The 22,119-nt window shown below is 38.6% G+C and overlaps 1 protein-coding gene across 2 annotated transcripts; it reads left to right on the top strand.

Annotated features, from left to right (window-relative positions):
- Window positions 1–361: 361 nt before the first annotated feature.
- per1b (period circadian clock 1b) lies at window positions 362–21,856 on the top strand. 2 transcript variants are annotated; one of them, XM_067401889.1, is made up of 19 exons: window positions 362–562; window positions 6,985–7,762; window positions 8,236–8,489; window positions 8,947–9,068; window positions 9,392–9,593; window positions 10,474–10,668; window positions 10,791–10,976; window positions 11,080–11,233; window positions 12,038–12,281; window positions 12,408–12,516; window positions 12,610–12,766; window positions 12,883–13,001; window positions 14,076–14,222; window positions 15,563–15,886; window positions 16,686–17,497; window positions 17,654–17,852; window positions 18,043–18,235; window positions 19,916–20,066; window positions 20,160–21,856. In XM_067401889.1, exons 2-19 carry the CDS (start codon window positions 7,389–7,391, stop codon window positions 20,469–20,471), a joined length of 4,254 nt encoding a protein of 1,417 aa, XP_067257990.1. In that variant the 5' UTR covers window positions 362–562; window positions 6,985–7,388; the 3' UTR covers window positions 20,472–21,856. The 2 variants fall into 2 exon arrangements, with proteins under 2 accessions (XP_067257990.1, XP_067257991.1); XM_067401890.1 differs by lacking the exon at window positions 14,076–14,222.
- The last annotated feature ends 263 nt before the right edge of the window (window positions 21,857–22,119 follow it).

Genomic DNA, 22,119 nt, shown 5'->3' on the forward strand with positions numbered 1-22,119 from the left:
AGGTTTTATTTTGTATTTTTTTTATTAATAATAAAGGTTACATATTGTTGGTTTAACTACTTCTATTGCTCATTTGTCAGTTTGCTAAGCTAAAAAGGACCTATTTATAACTGATTTCTTATTTGAACGTGAATCTACATCAATCTTGCAGGAATATGTCGTACACAACACTCTCATGCATTGCAACAACAACAGGCGCGCTGCAACGTGACAGCTGATGAACGTGTGCCGAGCACCCTTAGCTTCGGCCAATCAGCGTAAACTTCGCCATGAATGGGTGGAGTCGACCAATAGGATTCGTGGCTTGCTGCGAGCACAGCCAATTGAATGCCTGGATGTTTCAGCCCGATTGGAAAGCACGTGTACTCGTGTGTGTCTGGAGTCGTGGGGAAACAAATCTCTATCACACAATTGCAGCGCAATGCCAGTGGACTGCAGATGCTAAAACGTCGTTTTTATGTTCCGTCGACTTCGTAACACCAGGAATACATTGTAACACTTTTCCGACATAGGAACATTTGTGTTCTGGTTCAAGAGAAAGCGGAGCAGCAAGACTCAGAAGGTAAGGCCAGCATTATATTTAGGACGTTTCTTCTGTCTCGAATGAACCTTTTGTACTACCGATGCACTGTTTGTTTGGTTTTCTGTTCGCATGTTTACAGTATTAGATTTGTCCAGAGGAATGTGCTGATTTGGAGGAAATGTTTTGCAGATAGCCACTGACCGTTGTACAGTAAGCTAACATAAAGAAGCAGGGTGAAATGCAAACATCGTAACTTATAGCATACTGTGTGTCTGTTCAATCTGTCCACGCTTTGCTTTAAGGTTATACATATTTTTGATGACATAGGTTTGTGTATGCGAGTAAAGTAACACTGTGACGCATCACGCACACAAACACAGTCTTTGGCTTGTGAGTACTTGATCAGATTCCCCTAAAATCTGTTAAATCAAACATTAAAGTTACCATACAAAGTAACAAACTGATATAAATATGAGATATAGAAATGAAATCGTGTGGAAAGTGAAGCAAACATCTTGTAATCATGTAATCTTAATTTAAGGGTGTTATCATTATAAGTGATTTGTCATCCCTATTGCTGATGTGGTGTTAGTTCATTGTGCCACTTTAAATAAGACCATTACAATGTCATTGAAGTGTAGAAGTTAGTCAACTATATAAAACAGGTGGATTTTAACTGAAATGCTGAACTGTGTTTTTAGGACAAGGTATTTTTCATAAATCTCAGGTCGGGGTAAGTTGTGCCAGTTTTGAATGTCATTAATTTATTGATTACAATATTTGTTGGACAAATCAGCGGTTTGGTAATTTTGCACTTTGCGGTTTCATGAATTGTTTTATGCTTCATAATTGTTTTATTGTTTAAATTTGATTGAAAAGCAGATAATATCTTGTATATTGTCATATTGTCAGTCACAAAAGTTTAACTTGTAATCAGTAAACTGTGTATTTTTTTTCCTGAGCAAGAACAGACTTTAAGGTTTATGCCTAAACATAAACTAATTTTTGAAAATAAACCTAGAGAAATATTCACTAGCATGTATGACAACTAGCCCCACTCTCCAATACATCTTCAGATTGTGTCTAATAGATTGTTGTTGTGGATAAGTTGGTAAGGATTAAGCATTCACAACTGACCTCTTAAAACTAAGCAGGGAACCTTGATAATATTGTCTATTCAAGAATAATTGGCTGTAGGGCACAGCCTTTTAATGATTACTGCTTTTTATTACTGTAATTTTCAGAGGGGTTCAGTCTGTTCAGGCAAATAAATACTGATTTGAGTGCTGTATTTTTTGCATATCCCTTTATGCCAATTAGATCATCATTTCATAGGCAACTGAAAGTACTGTAGTGTAATATATACAGCTCAGCTGTATGATTGATTACATGGTCTTGAGTAAAACTGATTTGACACTGTATACTCCAGCTGAAATGTTTTCAAGTTAAGGGGATGAATAATTGTATTTTTAAAATATTTTTGCTTATGTGTTGGACCACACAGATTAAACGTTTTCAATAGAAGACATTTAAAAAGGCTTAATCCTGCATTAGGGTTCCTCAACCAGGAGTTTACCAACTCCTAGGGATTCATAAAGGAACTGCAGGTGGCTGATGAAATTGTGACATGAATGACAATGCCAAAATTAATTAGATAAATTGTATACATATTTTAATTGTTTGAATTGTTGAAATTTAAACAAAAAAAGCAATATATTCATATGTATTATTTATGAAAAAGTTTGAATAATTTTGATCACAGGGGTCCAGCAGAAGAAACCCTTCATGCTTTAGTTTAAACTAATACCAAAGCCTTTAGAAAAAAAAAAGAAAAAAAAAACTGATCTGGTGACAGTTTCAGCTTTAAGGTGGCATCAGTCACACTAGATTTTAAACATGCAAAATACTTTAGACCCTTCAACGAATAAGAATAACAGGATATGTCATCCAGGGATTCAGTTGAAGAAATAATAAATGGCAGCTGACAAGTAATACATTCAAAATATGCTACTGTACTCAACTTTCTCAGACTGTACTATGTATTGGTCGAAGAGGTCTATCTGTGACATTTAGCTCCTCTATTGGTCAAATGTCTTTTGTAAGTATTTGCAGACCAGAGTTCATCAAATTTTAACTATGAAAACAGGGTCCCTCCCCCATTTATTTCAGTGTATTCTATGGAGCTGTTCATAGACCAAGATTACTGTGTCATTGATTGAGTTTTTTTATTTCAGATATGACAGATGGTTAATGCTGTCATATCTGAAAGTCTTTTCCTGTATAAGTGTGTAGCTATTTCATGTTGTTAGTTGAAAGTCTGGTTATGTGAGGCTAGATGACAGTTCAAGGAAAATATGTGATGCATTGCACTGGGGCAACATGACATTCATTGCATATCAAAACAAAAGTGGTTTTCTTTATATTTTCCCTCTCTCTTTTTTTTCTCTCTCTTTTCTAAGAGTAGTTTTGACTCACTTTAATAATTTAGTTTGTTACTGGATTTAAATGAAAAGTGATTGAGGTTATTTCCTTCTATTCCAGTTTATTGTGCAGTGGAAACTATGTCATTTGTAGTTTGATTTACCCAAAAATGATTGAGTATGTCAGTATATTTATGAGAAAACGCACCTCCACATTACCCGCACAAGTGGTCAGTCAAAGCACCTGACACCCATCATGAAACCTTATGCTTATGGCCTTGTTTTTAAATAAATTGCTCCCAGTCTTTGGATAACTTGGCTCGCACATTTTTCCAGAGCAGCTCGCTCTGTGCTCTGTGAACTCTGCCATTTTTGAACCGTGTTTGCGATTAGTACATTTGTTCACTGTCATGGTTACTGTAAAATGAAATCACGTGGGTTCTGAGTCACAGCGCACATTTTCAACTAACTTATTTAACTGATAATGAAAAAAGACAAAGTTTATTATAAGTTTTTGCAGCGCAACAGTTCAGTGAGTGACAGCTTATGGGATGCCTGTGAAAAATCATCCAAACATCTGTAGCAGCAAAAACAGTCAAAGTGCAACTTGATCTTAGTCAGGTGAAATTGGTCTGTTAAAACTCAGATTGATTTTACTGATTAAACATACTAATAAAAGCTGTGATAGAAGCAGTTCTTCCGCTCAGCCTGATTTACCACGCACGCGGCCGAGGCGAGGCTGGGACAGGCAGCGCGCGCATACAGTGAATCACGACTGTAATGGAAGCGAGATGCTTTGCAGAGAGTAGCAGTTTTTGTGTCGCTCAGTAGCAAATACTGAAGGAATAGAGGGTGAACTTTTTGTATATCAGTTGGATTGAGAGCGTCTGATTAAAATGTAGCCAGTCTCTCCACACTTTCATTTGTGCACGTCCGCATTAGCGTCACACACACCCCAGCGGGAATGTAATGTGTTCATGCGCAGAACGAAACTCATGACGCATCGTGTTTTTTCATCTTGTTTATCGTTTTTTTTTTTTTTTTCATATTTTTTTAATTAAGTCTCTGTTTTGTTTTAATTAAGTGGAGATTAATAAGAACAATAAAAGAAGCACTGAAATAAATATAATATTTTTAACGTAATAACTATTTCCAACTGATAGTTTGTGTTAATAATATAGTTTTATTATTTATTTATTTATTTGTTGTTATGTCTTTTTGAGCTTTTTGGCTTTTATTTATAAAAAAAACAGGAACAATAAACTAAAAGCAAGAAGTTAGGGGTGAGTGAGGGGTAAAAGGAGCTCTCATATGTCCTGAGCATATGTACTAATTATATTTTTAATAATAAAAAAAGACACAAACTTGCTCTCCGCTTAATTCACTTATTTTCAGTTAGACATTTACTGTACACCAAAGAAAATATTCTTAACTGTGTATTTTATAAATGCTTTTTACGTAGGCCTATTTTCTAACATCTTCAACCTCCACTACATTATGTAATTGTAAGATACAGAAGAGAGACCATGCTTTGTAGGTCTAAGATCTAGTCAGACATTCACTTGGTGGTTCATTTTATAGTTGAAAATGACATGTGTGATGGAGCTTTCTGTTTCTTTGCAGAACATGGAGAAGTGTAAACAGGTGCAGAGCAGGTGTCATAAGTGCGTATGCATGAGGAGAACGCCCACACGCTAATTAATTCCAAACAAACAGCCATGATCTGGCCAAGAAAAGCGAAACACATGGTCTTTCTTAATAAAAGCAGCATCTGTGAAGATTGTTTACTTGCTCCATGTGGATATGGCATCTTGATATAACTGATGCATCCACTGGTTACTGTGTGCGAGTGACATTCCTTAACATTAAGACACTTACCTCTTAGTATGTAGAAGTTATAATTACCCTTTTAACAGGACACATTTCTCTGAAAATGTATATCGGTTTCAAAAACAGATAGTGTGCTTTGCTTAGTACTTTCAGAAACGCCCTTTTCACTTCCTCCCTTCAGCTGCCTCATGATTAGGACATTTGGCATTTTGTTAATGGCTGGGATTTAATTGCAAGTCAGTTTCCTTCACACTTGTTGTACTCTTTGTAATGACTTTTTGGACACATCAAGCTAGTCGTAGGCTAAAAGGTTCATGCTGATCAAAGCTGTGCAAATACTCTTAATCTATGTCTGGTAAACCAGCTATTTAAATTTAAGTGAATTATAAATAGTTCTGTTCTCCTTATGCATCAAAGAATCTCTTAAGTAAAGTATGTTCATAAATTCTAAAAAAGAATTCTGATATATGATTCCCATCTGGAAACAACTGATTAGAGATTTTCACATTTTGACAAACATTAATTATATTAAATATTAATAAACAGGGCTTCGATTTGAGGTCAGTCAAATAAAAACAAATGGTTAGAAACATTACTGTATAAATATAATTGCGCATCTTCAAAATTGGATATATTTGAGTTTCATATTACCAATTTCCTCGCGTTACCAATTTTAGTACAGCCAGCTACTTTTCCCTGTGTATTTATACTTTACCACACAAGTAATTTGCCTTAGTATAACTGATTGGCTTAGAATTAGTTTCTAGCAACATGCTCAGATTTTAGTGTCACTTCCCTTGCTTGTTTAGAGTTACTATTTGCAGTAAATGCCCATTCACAGTTGCACTGCTAAATGTGTAAGTCTTACCTCAGTAGCTCCAGAAATGGTAACGGATCATTAGGATGACTGTAACAATCCCAGAGAGGAAGCACAAAAGACTCTGCCAGAACACAGACTGACAGATATATATATATATATATATATAATATATATACTCACTCAATCACCTGGTTGTCCTTATAAAATTAATCCCCGCTTTCACAGACAAGGCTTAAGCCTAAAAATGCATGTTTGAGCTGTTTTAACTCAAAGCAACTTGCACTAACATATCTTATAATATGTCACTCCCATTGTTTTGTCTCAAGATGCAGACCAGTACTGTTTTTTTTCTAAGTCACGCTTATACTTAAATGTCGTAACTGAACTAAGGCCTAATCCTGGCTTAATCTAAGTCTTGTCTGTGAAACCAGGCCTAAGTCTCCCTGAGAGATAAAGACCTAGAATAAATGTGGCTGTGGAAGTTGCATAATGTTTTAAGGTCACTTAATTTTGTAAAGTTGAATGTGTTGTCCAAGGTGGGTGAGCTTTCTTTGTTTTTCTTCTTTTTACTTTAAAGACCCCAGACAATCCACATTTTACACTAAAAGCCTCAAAACTTTCTATTGCACTTCAAAGTTTTGTCTGGTGTCAGTAAGATTTTTTTTATGTTTTTGAAAGTCCCCTACACTCACCAAGCCTGCCTTATTCAAAAAAAAAAAAAAAAAATACAGTAATATTGTAAATAACATTTCATAATAACTCTTTTCTATTTTAATATATTTATATTACTCCAGCCATTACTCCAGTGTAACATGATCTTTCAGAAATATGCTGATTCGCTGCTCAAGAGACATTTCTTATTAGTGGTGCAGCTTTATTTTTGTGGAAACTGTGACATTTTTTTCAGGACTCTTTGATGAAAATCCACATGGTCTGCCATGTGAGACAAACACCTAAGTTGGAATGGCTACTAGAAACCAAATTGGTGACCTGATGTCTTTTTGTGTTCACATAGATCCTTGTTTTGCTCCCTGTAGTTGGTAATTGCAAAAGACAAAACAAGATTGTGTAGTTGAAGATGAATAGTGGATCTAGAAAGTAGTCTTGGTAACCAAGGAGACCAGAAAAGGCTTAGCAGTGAATGTGAAATATCTGAGCTCTCACGTGCAGTATCCGTCTGTATCTGCGCAAATGCTAATAAAAGCTAATAATTTACCTGGTTGAAATCAAAAACACCCCTGAAAAGAACTTCCTGTCAAAAGACCAGGCTGTTCACAAATAATTTTATATCTTAGCTAAAATTAGGCTACCTTATTGAAGATGACTAACCTGCTCAGTATGTCTCTTTGTCCAATTGCTCACCTTTTTTTTTTCTCTCCTTTTCCTGGCAGTTGTCGTCAGAGAAGAGATAGAGTGATACAGAGGGCAAAGAGAAGACTGAATGGACAGAACCCAAGGAGCCTAAATTCCCAGCGGCTGTTTTTTTTTTCACTTTCTCTAGCATTGTCACACTCCATCTGGGTCTGTGGTAGCAGCCAAGTCTGTTTCGTAACAACCAGTCCTTTCTGTTTTTCTGAGATGAGCAACGTTTTCTGCTTTTAACAAACAATTTTACATTTGCACATCATATACCATGATTCTTGTTTGCGGAAGAAATCTGTGAAGAATATTTCCATCAAAATGATTTCCCACTGTAGTTCAAGCAGTCCAACTTAGTGAACTTATTCAACTCTGTGTAATCTACTATCAGGTGAATCTTATCACCTTGGCAACTACCTATTCGTACAGTATTATTATGAGTGATGACAACTCAGACTCCGCCCCCAGCAATGATACAGCTAGAGGAGCAGGAGGGGTCGAGAAGAAGGCAGGGCTTGCAAACAGATCCTGCGGCATGAGTGAGAGTTCTCCCTCATCGAATCAAGTGAATATCAAGACAGGAGGGGTATCTGATCCCAAGGGACCCGCAGGTGACAACCGCGGAACAAATTCCGATGATACAGATGGACTATCAAGTGGAAATGACTCTGGGGAGAGGGAAAGTGAAGGTGGAATGGAGAGAGGCAGCGGATCCAGAGGGAGACTGTCAAACCGAAGTTATCAGAGTTCCTCCAGTCAGAATGGAAAAGACTCGGCCATGTGTCTGGAGACTACAGAGAGCAACAAGAGGTGAGAGAGAAAATCTTTTCAATACAGCAACTTCATTGTGGTCAAAGGCTGTCAAGCTCCAAAAAAGACAATTAAAGTATCAAAAGTTGTCCTCGCTTTTTTTCAAAGTCTTCTAAAGCCATACGATAGGTTTGTGTGGTGAACTTCCTGACATTTAAGTTATTTATTGACTAATAATCTCAAATCAAATATGGCATCTAAGGTTACAGACACCAGAGAATGGCATTTGATGATATATAGTCAGAAAACTGGTTTGTCCATTACACAGAGCTATTATATAACTTCGGAAGACTTGTAGCACACCAATCACTTTTCTTATACTTTTATGGGGCTTTTTTTTTCTCCAATTTTGGAGCATGACATCCCCTTGTCTGCAAAAGTGTCTACTTTTGTCTTCCACCTAAAAAAACATCAGTAAACTGCTTTGAAGAACATCTAAATTTGACTCTTGTTTTTGATCTCTGCACCCTCAGCTCAAACTCGCACAGCCCTTCTCCACCCAGCAGCTCTCTGGCTTACAGTCTGTTGAGCGCCAGCTCCGAACAGGACCCGCCATCCACCAGCGGCTGCAGCAGTGATCAGTCTGCTCGTGTCCAGACACAGAAAGAGCTGATGAGAGCCCTGAATGAGCTGAAGATCCGCCTGCCACCAGAGAGAAAGATGAAGGGGCGCTCCAGCACCCTTAATGCCCTCAAATATGCCCTCAGCTGTGTCAGACAAGTCAGAGGTGAGTGGGAATTTCACATTTGGGTTTTGTATTCTATTTTTTTACAGGAAACGCTTAAAATGAGTTAAAGGTGATGTATGCAATTCTTTTTCAGTGTTAAAATACTTTCTCCAGGTCAACTATGTTGATTAAATTCATCAAACAAGGTTAAACACTGTGGCTCTGTGGTGCTATCAAAACATTGCTCTGTTTGAGCATCCCGACCAGCCAAATATAGTAACTTTGGCTCAACCAGTGGCACGAGTTTTGGGTGGGACTGTCTTTGTCTAAACGACGAAAGATGAGGAGCATGTTTAGGTAAAGCGTTTAAAAATAATCACTATATTTTGCAAATCTGTTAACTGCCACTAGAAGCACAGGAATTACACACTTCACCTTTAATAGTAATAGAGTTTGCGCTTCCAGTGATGTATGTATTAATATAAAGGCTTTTCTTTTTATGCTTTGAATCTTGCAGCCAATCAGGAGTATTATCACCAGTGGAATGTTGAGGAGTGTCATGGCTGTAGTCTCGATCTCTCCACCTTCACTGTTGAAGAACTGGACAATATCACTTGTGAATACACACTCAAAAATACAGTACGTTGACTCTCACACATTTCTCTCTCTCTTGTAGTAACACAGTATTTGAATATTGTTGTATGAAAAGTAGTGTTGATGTACGTTTAGTTTATTTCCGATGAAGATGCAAGTCAAAGAATTGGCATAATGATCCAAAGTTTTCTTTTACTGTAACATGGCACATAGCTTTACTTCTTTTCTTCTTTATCCAACTCCTGCTTCTGTCATGGAGACCTAGACAGTTGCTACAGAAACAATAACTGTATAAACCTGCTATTCACTGACACTGACAATGTACGGTATTTGTAAGAAGTTACAAAAGAGTGTTTTCTCTTGCGCAGGACACATTTTCCATGGCAGTGTCGTTCCTGTCAGGGAAAGTTGTGTACATCTCACCGCAGGGCTCATCTCTTCTGCGTAGTAAGCCAGAGAAGCTGCATGGGGTTTTGTTTTCTGAGCTTCTGGCCCCCCAAGATGTGAGCACCTTCTACAGCAACACCGCACCCTGCAGACTGCCGCCATGGGCCTCCTGCATCGGCTCTGGTATGTTTGTGTGAGGTGTATTTTGGTTGTGTTACTGTTATGGCATGTTACAGTAACCGGAAAGTGTCATAATGCTTTTGATCTTAAAGGTCCAATTTGTAAAATTTTTGCAGTAAAATATCCAAAAACCACTAGGCTAGTGTTATATATTTTGTCCAGCTGATTACTAACAATATCTCTAATGTTTTCAACTACTTGTAAATCATGAGAAAATTCCCATTCTAAACTGACACGGGGCAGTGCAGTCGCCTGTCAATGACGTCAGTTACCTTTGTTACCGCCTTTACTGACACAGAAACCACATGACAACAGCGCCGTGGAAAAATGCAGAAGTAGAGTCTAGTGTCCAGCAAACCACTAGCTTGCTTCAAGCAGTTCCTTATTTACTTCTTGCACGTTTTATGGTGGATTGTGTTACTTATTTATGGAACATAATTACTGTTTACCATCTGCCGCTGGTTCTGTCGACAAGGACAGCTCCCGTAAACTCATGACCGGAAAAGCGGAAGCGGCGCCGGCGACTGTGTCATAATAAAAGTTCCGCTGCTCATGAGGCGTGTGTTGATCAATCGCTCCAGCTCCTCGTTCAGCTCCCGCAACACTCGCTCCTGCTCTGCTTCATACTACAGTAACGTTAATAATTGCATCCACGAACATGAGTTCTTCCAGACTCCAATCCCTATTCTTTTGCACCGTCCGTTGAGATGGAGACCACATGTCCCAAGTTTCCACTCTAAAACTTTACGTCATCAAACTACGCCTTTGTTTTGAATAGGCTTCTAGCGACCTCTAGCGGAAAAAAATATCACATTGTACCTTTTAAAGGGATAGTTCACTCAAAACTGAATATTCTGACAACATTCTCTCTTTCCCTTTCTAGTCTCTCCACCAGTGGACTGCACCCAAGAAAAGTCCATGTTTTGTCGCATCAGTGGAGACGTCTCATCCAGCGGTGATGTAAAGTACTACCCGTTCAGACTGACCCCCTACCTGCTCACACTACGAGACTCTGACATGGCTTACCCACAACCCTGCTGTCTACTCATCGCAGAGAGAGTGCATTCAGGATATGAGGGTACTTTTTTTTTTTTTTTTTTGTTTAAAAGCACTTCAGTTTTCCACCACATTTTGAAATAAATTGATAGAAAAATAAAAATGCCTTTCTAATCTTTGTTTTGGTCTTGCTTGCTCTCTCAGCCCCTCGCATTCCTCCGGATAAGAGGATATTCACTACCAGTCACACCCCCAGCTGTCTCTTTCAGGAGGTGGATGAGCGGGCAGTTCCTCTCTTAGGGTACCTGCCTCAGGACCTGGTGGGAACCCCAGTGCTGCTGTACATCCATCCAGATGACAGACCTATTATGGTGGCCATCCATAAGAAGAGTGAGTCACTCTCCCTTCCTCTCTCTAACCTCTGTCCATTTCCTTTCTTTAATGAGAGCGTTATGGCACAGCTTTTCACTTTCTCTCTCTCTCTTTCTCTCAGTTCTACAGTTTGCAGGGCAGCCGTTTGAACACTCTCCCTTGCGGATGTGCGCACGTAATGGAGAGTATCTGACCATTGATACCTCTTGGTCCTCCTTTATTAACCCCTGGAGCAGGAAAGTGGCCTTCATTGTTGGACGCCACAAAGTCAGAACGTAAGTATTCATGTATATGAGTACACACAAGACCCGAAATTAACATTGAGAAACCCTTGCTATTTTTTTTTTTTAACCTGACATTAGTGATTCAAATCAGACTTTGTGATAAGTGATTGATCTTTTTATCTTATATTTATATACACTACCCTTCAAATATGCACAACTAGTTCCATGTTCAGTGCTAAAACACATTGATTTTTCCACCTGTGCACACTTCTAGACATGTGCACAGCACAAACACAGACATACACACGTAATTCCTCAATCCCATACCACCCACACACACCAGTGTGTAATGTGAGCACAGTCAATCACACTCATCAGCACATGTTGTGTCATGCTGACACACAGATTTTTCATCAGCTCAAAATGTACCAAGGATCATTTATTTTCTCCCAGCATGCAGAGACTCACAGTGCTTCAAGCTGCTACACACACATACACATGTGGACATCAGCACTGCTTCATACATACAGCCATTCAGTTAATCAAAATGTGGCCTATTGGAAAAGAATTGTCTTTGTTTGGTCAATATGTTAACACACAGGAGTTTGGTTAGCTATTTTATATAGCATTATAAAAGTCAACACCAGAATTTGACAAAATGGTGGCAACAATAATAGATTTCCTGAGTCTCATAATAGAATTGTAGACATGCAAATTTTAGAATGAGAGAAACTGAACTGTTGCCTTTTGATGAAATGATTCACTAGAATGATTCAAACTAACAACTAATAAACACACATATTATATTTCTTTACTGTACATACACACATTTACCTCTTGATTCTTTCTGTCCAGCTCTCCACTGAATGAGGACGTCTTTACGCCGCCGAGGGGTCTGGAGGAGCGCACCCTGTCCCCAGACATCCCTCAGCTCAGTGAGCAGATTCACAGGCTTCTGGTGCAGCCCGTCCACAATGGCAGCTCTCAGGGCTACAGCAGCCTGGCCAGCAGCGGATCCCACGAGCACCAACCCAGTGCCGCCTCCTCATCGGAAAGCAGCGGGCCCGGTCTGGAGGACCCCTCACAGTTCCACAAACCAGTAAGTGTTTAGAGACACAAGCCTTAAAACCGTATAAGCAGTAACACACAGTTATATAGTTTCGCTTCTTATTGGAACTGTTATTGGAATAAAAGGATGGCATTAAATGAACTGCATTTTAAACAGATGACCTTCCAGCAAATCTGCAAAGATGTTCACATGGTGAAGACCAGCGGACAACAAGTCTTCATTGAATCCCGCAACCGACCTCCTCCTAAAAGACATACCCCCGCAGGTACACAGACACATGCAGTTTATTTTGAAGTTGTAGTTTCATTTCTTTTTTAAGGTTGTTTGTCTAAAGATGTTCTCTGTGTCTGACAAACAGGTGCTTTGCAAGCAGGTGAAGCAGCAGAGCCCGGCAGCAGTCTCTGTCCTAGTGCTGCTCCACCCTTGAAGTGCTCCGTACCCTCCCTGATCGTGCCGAAAGAGCCACCCTCCAACTACTCTTATCAGCAAATCAACTGCTTGGATAGCATCATAAGGTTTGTGTTTGCAGAGTAATCATATTATCGTATAGAGAGCATCTCTTGTGACATATCTGCGTGTAAATAAAGACCAGTGGCAGGTCCTAAACTCAGTGTTTTGTTTGGTTCATCAGGTATCTGGAGAGCTGTAACATCCCGAATACGGTGAAGAGAAAGTGTGGGTCCTCCTCCTGCACTGCCTCCTCCACATCTGATGATGACAAACAGCAGGATGCTCCAGGCAATGCTAAAGGTGGGTTCTGCAATGATAAACTAATGCAGAACAGTACTAATCATGTGTGTTTCAATGGCAGTTACATGTCTAAGTTGTATGCAGTATATTGTGCAACACCTCTACCATTATTACTACGACTACCATTCAAATTTGACTGTTATTTTGATACCACATCAAAACTGAAATGCCAGTTTTGAGCAAACTTCATTTATTTAAAGGTTTGCATAAATGTAACAGGGTTAAATTGGAACAATGGCATGCATATACACACTGAGTGCTTGCATGTTTTTATTGAGCTTGTAAGCTTTTGGCAAACTAATGAATACTACTATGGTGATGGTTTGACTCATGAATGTTTATTATGTAATGTCATTAGCTAGGCTTTCTCCATAACTTGATAAATCACCATAATCCAAACAAATTTAGTGCTAATACTGATTCAATACAAAAAAAAGGGGGAAGGAAAAAAACTTTGCATACAGTTAATGTACTGTATATCAAATATGATTATGCAAATGGTAGTGTTTGCATTAGTATACCACTAAATTTGCTTGACATTTTAAAATTATACATTACTGGTCAAAAGTTTGTGGTCAGTAAGATTTATTTTCTTCTTTTTTCTTTTGAATTTTTTTTTTTTTTTTTTGAACTTATGAATTAATCAATGAAGCTTTAAATTAAATGCAGTATAATACATTCTAATATTCTAATGCAATAGATTTATATTTCAAATAAACTGAACTTTCTATTTATGAAATAATCCTGATAAAAATGTATCATGGTTAAGCAGCATCATTCTTAACATTGATAATCGGCATATTAGAATGATTTCTGAAGGATCATGTGACACTGAAGATCGGAGTAATGATGCTGAAAAATCAGCTTTGTCAATTCACAGGAATAAACAACATTTTAAAATATATTAAAATAAATAAGATGTTTTAAAGTGTAAAAATAAAAATAATATTTCACAATATTACTGTATTTTTTAATTAAGTAAATGCAGAGTATAAGAAAAAGATCCCAAACTTTTGAACAGGAGTGTATATAGCTTAAGACATGCTGTGTATTAACAGATACTTTAACCTGCAGGTCCATCTGTGTCTCTGGTAGAGGAGAGTGCATTGTTACCCCCACTGGCCATGCACAGTAAAGCTGAAAGTGTCGCGTCTGTCACCTCCCAGTGTAGTTTCAGCAGCACCATCGTCCATGTGGGGGACAAAAAACCTCCCGAGTCAGGTGGGAAAATGTCAAGTCAAGTGACCTTTATTTACAAAGCGCTTTATACAACACAGATTGTTTCAAAGCATCTTTACAGTGATAAAATGAAAATAATGATCATTGATGCAAACAGAGTTCAATATTGCTGTAGAGCAGCTCAAAAAAAAAAAAAATAGTGTCATTGTTCAGCTGAGGTCAGTTCAGTGTTGGTTCAGTTCAGTTCAAACGCTGTGTAAATTTCATAAATTATGAAATGAGTTCAATTCAGCTATAAAGCAGCTCTGCAGAGAAGAGTGATGTCAACATAGCTCTGTTCAGTTTTCATCCAATAGTGCCAGTGCAGTCAAATCAATAATATTGCAGAATATTAAGTGTCCCTAACTAAGTGAGCCAAAGGTGACAGAGACAAGGAACCCAAACTCCATCAGGTGACAGAATGTTGAAAAAAAAAAGAAAAAAAAAACCTTGGGAGTAACCAGGTTCAGTTGGGGGACCAGTCCTCCTCTGGTCAAACGAACCAACATGGTGTGGGTTTGATTCCAGGCTTCATCACAAGTCAGATTGTGGATTGGAGTTGGAGCTGGCAATAGGGTCTGTGCAGAGAACTTGTTTGGTTCCTGTGGTCTGTGCCGTTGGCTGTCGAGCTGACGAGGTATTCACAGGGGATCCATCTCTAGGGCTTGTCTAGTTATCGTGGTCTCCGCTGACATTCAGAGTTGCATTGTGGTCATTTCTAGGTGCAGGTCTACCATCTGGACTGGATACAGACCGGATCCGGCTGACTACTGGATAAGAATGAGATAGACAGACCAATATTAGCATAGATTTCATTCCTTTTACGATGTAATGGGAAGTGTTCCCGGTTCTGGTTGACCTAATTTATGCAGCCTAACAATCCTTTAATGGATGTGAATTATAGAAATGGGATAGTGTGTTATGTGTATGCCAGGTTTAAGAGATGCGTTTTTAGTCTAGATTTAAACTGACAGAGTTTCTACCTCCAGAACAACGCTAGCAAGACTGTTGCAGATTTTGGGTGCTAAATAGTAAAAGGATCAACCGCCTGCATTTGATTTTGATATTCTAGGTATTACCATCTGGCCAGAATTTTGAGACTGCAGTGGACGTGAAGGATTATAAAGCGATAGGAGCTCACTCAAGCACTGAGGAGCTAAACAATTTAGGGCTTTATAAGTGTTTATAAGTTTATAATGTGTGTCTGTAAAATAAAGCAATCATGGTGTCAAATGTATAAAATGTATGTCTTTTTCTTTTGTTCCTGTGGTTGTTCCTTGGACCCTAGATTTTTTATATCATCCCCACTTCACATTTTTCTGTTTTTCCCCTCACTACCACAGATATCGTAATGGAGGACGCACCTCCAACTCCAAATGCTGCTGCTCCTGCCACTCAACCCCAAGCTCCTCCCACAGCCACACCCTCTCTGCCCCCTAGCCCTGCTCCTGATAGGGATGCAGGAAGAAGAGGAGGTCCAGGAGGAGCAGGGGCAGCTGGAGGATCCAGAGGAGGAGAAATGTTGGGTCTCACGAAAGAAGTCCTGTCGGCTCACACACAGCAAGAGGAGCAGAACTTTATGTACCGCTTCAGAGACTTGAGCGAACTTCGAGTGTTTGACCCAGCCTCAGCTGTGCGCCAGCGAGCAACTGCACCCTTAGCAAGAGGTGAGGACATGCATAATATAGCTGGTGCCATAGGCATATGGTAATATTGTTGAAGTGTTCGTCTTGTTGCTAGAACAATTGTTTTGTACACTGTAATGGATAACAAGATAATAAACCGTAAGATTTTAAAATCGTTTGTTCTAAGATCGATATTTCATGTCCATGTCATTAAAAAGCTGTGTATTAAGTGGTATGACTACATTTATCCCTTAAAGGGTTTTTTCACCCAAAAATTTAATTTTGGTCATTAATTACTCACCCTCATGTCGTTCCAAAGCCGTAAGACCTTCGTTCATCTTCAGAACACAAATTAAGATATTTTTGATGAAATCCGAGTTTTTTTTTTTTTTTTTTTCATCCCCAATAGAAAGTAATGTAATTACCACATTCAAGTTCCAGAAAGGTAGTAAAGACATTGTTAAAATAGTCAATGTGACTACAGTGGTTCAAACTTAACATAATGAAGCTATGATAATACTTTTTATGTGCAAAAACAAAACAAAAATAACTACTTTATTCAACAATTTCGTCTCTCCCCTGTCAGTCTCGGACACTGTTTGCGTTGTATAGAAAGTGCAGGCTTCTACGTCCGAATGCCGACACTGTTCATGTGAGCAGCATGATGCATGCGTGAGATGCTGACGAAGGAGCCGGCCAATAATGAGTCGGCATTCGGATGTAAACACGGAAGCCTGCGCTGTCTATACAACGTAAACAGAGTAGGAGACTGACATTATATACATCTAATGATAAACTGGCTGGATGTACATTAACCCTTATCTTATTTTCTTAATTTCAGGTGTGCGCTGCTCTCGTGATTACCCAGCAGCAGGTAGTAGTGGTCGCAGACGCGGTAGAGGAGGCAAAAGACTGAAGCACCAGGAAGCCTCAGAGCAAACAGGGTCTCGTAGCTCAGCCGGCCCACTGAGAGGTTTCCGTCCCGGGGTTCCCGCTCCGGACAGGCCGTCTAATTCCTCCATACCCATGGGTCCTGTAGCCAGTTCCTCTTCATGGCCCACCTCAGGTTCACAAGCTAGCGTTCACTCTGTCCCGTACCCACCCGGCGTCCTTCCTTTATTTCCTGTCTATCCCCCCTTCTCCCATCCCATCTCAGACCCTAGCGTACAGGCGGGGCTACGCTTCCCCCTTCAGAACTCACAGATGGTGCCTCCTATGGTGCCCCCGATGATGGCGTTGGTATTACCCAACTACATGTTTCCACAGCCCAACATGGGCATTCCTCAGCCTTTCTATACCCCAAATTCGGCTTTCCCTTTCCCCGCTGCCAACATGATGTCCCCCGCTCCCTGTCAGATTCCGACTCCAGTCCCACGCGCCCACTCTCGCTCCAGCACTCCTCATTCCATCAGCCACAGAGAGGCAGGCATGGAGAGAGAAGGAGCAGAGTCTCCGCTCTTTCAGTCAAGATGCTCCTCACCCTTAAATCTGCTGCAGCTGGAGGAGTCGCCAAGCAACCGGTTGGAAGCAGCCTCAGCTTTGGCGTCAGCGCAACAAACCGCATCTCCTTTGGTGGGACAAGGAGGTGGAGCAGGAGGACAGACCTCCTCTAATCAGAGAGGTTCAGCGTTGGGTTCTAAAGAAAATGAAAATGTAAGAAAATTGAAGGTTTACAGATAACATGCTTTTCAGTAGTCAGTAGTAGTGTTTCAATCGATTTTTGATATCCCAGTGATATTCAGTAGCAACTAATTTGTTAATAAAATTTTAGCACGGTAACTTAAAATTGTAAATTATTGTCTTTTGCAGGGTGAAGCAAATGATTCCAATCAAGACGCCATGTCCACCTCCAGTGATCTGCTGGACCTGCTCTTACAGGAGGACTCTCGCTCGGGCACTGGCTCAGCCGCCTCAGGCTCTGGGTCATCAGGCACTGGCTCCTCTGGGTCGGGCTCAGGATCCTCTGGATCAGGGTCCAATGGCTGCAGCTCTTCAGGAAGTAGAACTAGTAAGTGCTTAATGATAGCAATAAATATCCTTGAACATTGTATAAATAATGACATAAATGGATAAATAATTTTAGGCATTATGGATTAGAGAATTTCTTGGTATGAAGGAACTGAATCATTCAGCAGTTGTTACTTGTTGAGAAGTGTCACATGAGTTAAATAACTTAATTCCTCTCTTTTGACTAACAGGAAGCAGTCAGAGCAGCCATACAAGCCAGTACTTTGGCAGTGTGGACTCATCAGAGAACAGCCATTCCCGCAAGCAGACAGCAGAGGGGGATGGAGAGGCACAGTTCATCAAATGTGTCCTACAAGATCCCATATGGCTCCTCATGGCCAACACGGATGAAAAGACAATGATGACCTACCAGCTGCCCATCCGGTAATTTCAATACTTCATAGTTTTCAGTAGGGTTGGGAATTGAGAGCCTGATCAGTTATATTTAAAATTATTTTAAATGGAACATTTTATTATTATTTTTTTATTATTTATTTAATTTATTATTATTATTATTTGATTATATTTTTTAACCAAGAGCTGGATCATTTTCTTTTAAAATATTATAAATGGAACATTTTTGTTTTTTGTTTTGTTTTGTTACTGATGCCTTGCAAATTCTGCACTCATTCTTTCTCAAAATAACAAAAAGATTCATTAAAGAACCAGAATCTTTAAGTGAAATCAAATCATATCCAGAATTCAAAAATATTTAAAATGAAACATTTTATTTTTGTATTTAATTTTTTATTATTATTATTATTATTATATTTTTATTTTTTACCAAGAGCTGGATCAGTTTCTTTAAAAAAAATTATAAATGGAACATTTTCGTTTTGTGGTTTGTTTTGTTTCATTACAGATGCGGGGCATAGCATGCGGAGCAGGCCTTGCAAATTCTACACTAATTCTTTCTTGAAATAACAAAGATTAATTAAATTTGAAAATATTTCAAAAGGAATTTTTTTAATATTTTCAAAAATTCACCCCAGGTGAATAGGGTAAAAAAAAAAAAAAAAAAACTAATAGATATCAACATACTACCCCAGGTGATTGATTACATTAAAAATTGCAAACATTTTTTGGATTACAAGTTTTCTAAAATGTAATGTTTAAATATGCAAATGAGGCATTATCTAATTAAAAATGTGCTAATTTGCATACATTTCTAGAACAAAAATCTGAATATTGGATGACGTCAGGTTCAAAGTTCTCGTTTAATTTTTTGGACATATTAAATTCAAAGGTTTTTACAGAGGGAATTTTGAATATCTCTTTTTATCACTCCATAAATCAGAAAATACTATCAACAGCCAGAAAAAAAAAATATTTTCACCATTTTTTTTTAGGAATAAAATGTTGTATAAAATCAGGCAAATTATATATCAACAAGTCCCTCTGTAAAAACCTTCAGAATATAGATAGGAATAAAACTGTAAAGTTTGGTGCATGTAAGTTTTGCTGAAGTGGAGATTTCTGACTCAGAGCAGGAGAAAAAACTCATTTTGAGAAAAAGGCCTTTAAAGATATTTACTGTAATTGAAATCTATAAACGCAAATAGATAAAGTGCTATAAAACATACACTGAAAAGTGTATTTTGGATGTTTTCTTTCCACCAGTCTGAAAAAACACTTTATGAAAAGCCAAAAAGTGCAAAATCTCAAAATTGAAAAAAGTGTTTTTTGCCTGTAGTGTCTCCCCTTAAAATATTATAAATGAACATGTTCGTTTTTAGTTTCATTTTGTTTTGTTACAGATGCAGGGCACATAGCATGCCTTGCAAATTCCGCACTCATTCTTTCTCAAAATTATAAAAAGATTCATTAAAGAACCAGAATCATTAAGTGGAGTCAAATCATATCCATAATTCCATTCCCACCACTATACAACACCATTACTGATTTGTGATTATATAAAACAAACTTTTTGATGCATCTCATTATAACGCGAAAAGTCACATCACGCACACTGTAAAAAGAAAAGCTTTCCCACACTAACACCAATTACTACACACCCATTGTAAAAGGCCCAGTAAATGACCCAGTAAATGTGTTTTGCAACAGAGACAGAGATTCTGTGTTGAAAGCGGACCGCGCTGCTCTGAGAGCCATGCAGAAACAGCAGCCTCGCTTCACTGAAGAGCAGAAGAGCGAATTGAGTCAGGTTCACCCTTGGATCCGCACTGGACGCCTGCCTCGCGCCCTCAACATTTCTGTAAGTTTAAATCTCTCGGAAAATAACGGCCACACAATACACCACTAAACACTGAGTCGTGATTGTTTTATTTATATGCTGTGTGTTTCTCAGGCATGTGTGGGCTGTAGGTCCTCTCCTTCGGTCCCCTCTGCGACCCCCTTCGATGTGGAGATCCACGAGATGGAGTTCTGCAGTGTTTTAGAGGTGACAGAAGAGGGCGACACTGCTGAGAAACACAGCCAAGCAGACACGGTCATGGAGAAGAGCGAGGCTGAGGGAGAAGAAAAAGACCAGGAGGTTGAGAATGATGGGACTATTATGATGTCACAAATCAATGACCAAGAAATGATGCTAGAAGAACAGGAAGTAACCTCACAGATCGAGGAGGAAATGGGTGCCTCACTTTCACAGATGACACACTAAAGACACAACGAGTCAGTGGGATACTGATGACATTGTTCGTGTACTCATTAAATTATCCAGTTTTATTTATTTCTATAAATGAATGCTAATTAGCCAGGAAGGCTGACAGATGATGAATGTAAAGCAGAAATGCTTTGTTGAAAGACTGTGATATCACAACTTTAGGATATTTTGATTATCGCAAAGAGGTTATGATCTGTTAGCAGTCACGATTTGGCGGGAAATAAGAGGTACTTAACTTTAGACCACTCTGGATTTGGCCTCAACACGCCACCTGTTTAATTCCAGTTCTCACGACCCACAGAAACCCATTTTGTGGTGTGCTAAACGACTATTTCAAATGTTGTCAAATGGGTTAAGGGCCGTTCAGACAAAGGATGACAACTGTAATGATTACTGTAACTATAAAGTTTTGATAATCTAATTCTATGAGAATTATCAATGTAGTCACTTTCAGAAAAATTTGAATGGTAAAAACATTGACTTAATATAAACAATATGTTATTGTCCATTGGTGTGGACTTTAATAAAGTCGTTATCATCCTTGGTGTGAACGGGCCTTTAAAATGTGGTGTTAAGTTGATTTTAGGTCTGTTTTTAGACAGGAGAACAGATTCACTGCCTTTGAGGACGGTCTAACTGTTTCTCACCTCGTGCTTATTGACATTTCCCAAACATTATGGAAATGTTATTGCAATTTTTTTTACAGGTATATACAGAGTAGGATTTTTTGACCAAATTTACACACATTTTTTATTTTGATCTTTCTGTATATTTTTTTTATACATTATTGGTGCAAAATTGTCAATTGTTAAAGCTTGGATGAATTGTGTGAAATGCATTGCGACTCAGAGAGACTCATTGGTCTGTTACGGTTCACCTTCACCACTAGTTCAGATTTAGATGTCACTAAAGTAACTTTCAAAGAGTATTTGTAGCTCAAGACGTCATCTTGTAGAGTAGCACTTAGCAAAGGGAAGCTTCAGAGGTCACGACCAGAAAAAGCTGCCACAGGTTGCTGGGTCGAAAACATTGGAATCTTTTAATGGTACTACAGTATATGTGAACTGTACCATCAAAGAGGAACGAGTTTTAAAGGGATAGTTTACTCAAAAATCTTCTTTTGTTTTCCACAGAAGAAAGTCATAAAGGTTTAAAACAACATGAGGTGATTAATGGATGACAGAATTTTCTTTTTTGGGTAAACTGTCCTTTTTGCGTTGGCAATCAGTTGGATGCATTTCGTTTGAACTTTTTTTCTGTCAGTTTCAGTCATGTGCTCTTTGACTTAAAGTTGTCTTGGAACAGTTTGTAAGTATTTTGTGTATTTCTTTATATATGAAAATAAATAAAAAATAATATGGTTCACACTGTTGTGGTCTGCAGATATTCCATGAATCGAGGTTTAAACTGGGAATTATAAGAATATACAATGATTGAAAAGCACATTGTATGCTTTGGACAAGGAAGAGGGAATTAAAATAAGCAGTTTTCATACCAAACCACAGGCTTTTTTAGTAGACAAGAATGTTCACTGAGCTAAAAAACAAACACACATAACATGAAGGTTTTTCCAGTCAAACAAAAGCCCCCCAAACTCACACAAATAACAAACACGTTCAAAAAAGTGTGACGCGCGCACACAAAT

The sequence above is a fragment of the Chanodichthys erythropterus genome, chromosome 11 (assembly GCF_024489055.1).
Source record: "Chanodichthys erythropterus isolate Z2021 chromosome 11, ASM2448905v1, whole genome shotgun sequence".
Lineage (NCBI taxonomy): Eukaryota > Metazoa > Chordata > Actinopteri > Cypriniformes > Xenocyprididae > Chanodichthys > Chanodichthys erythropterus.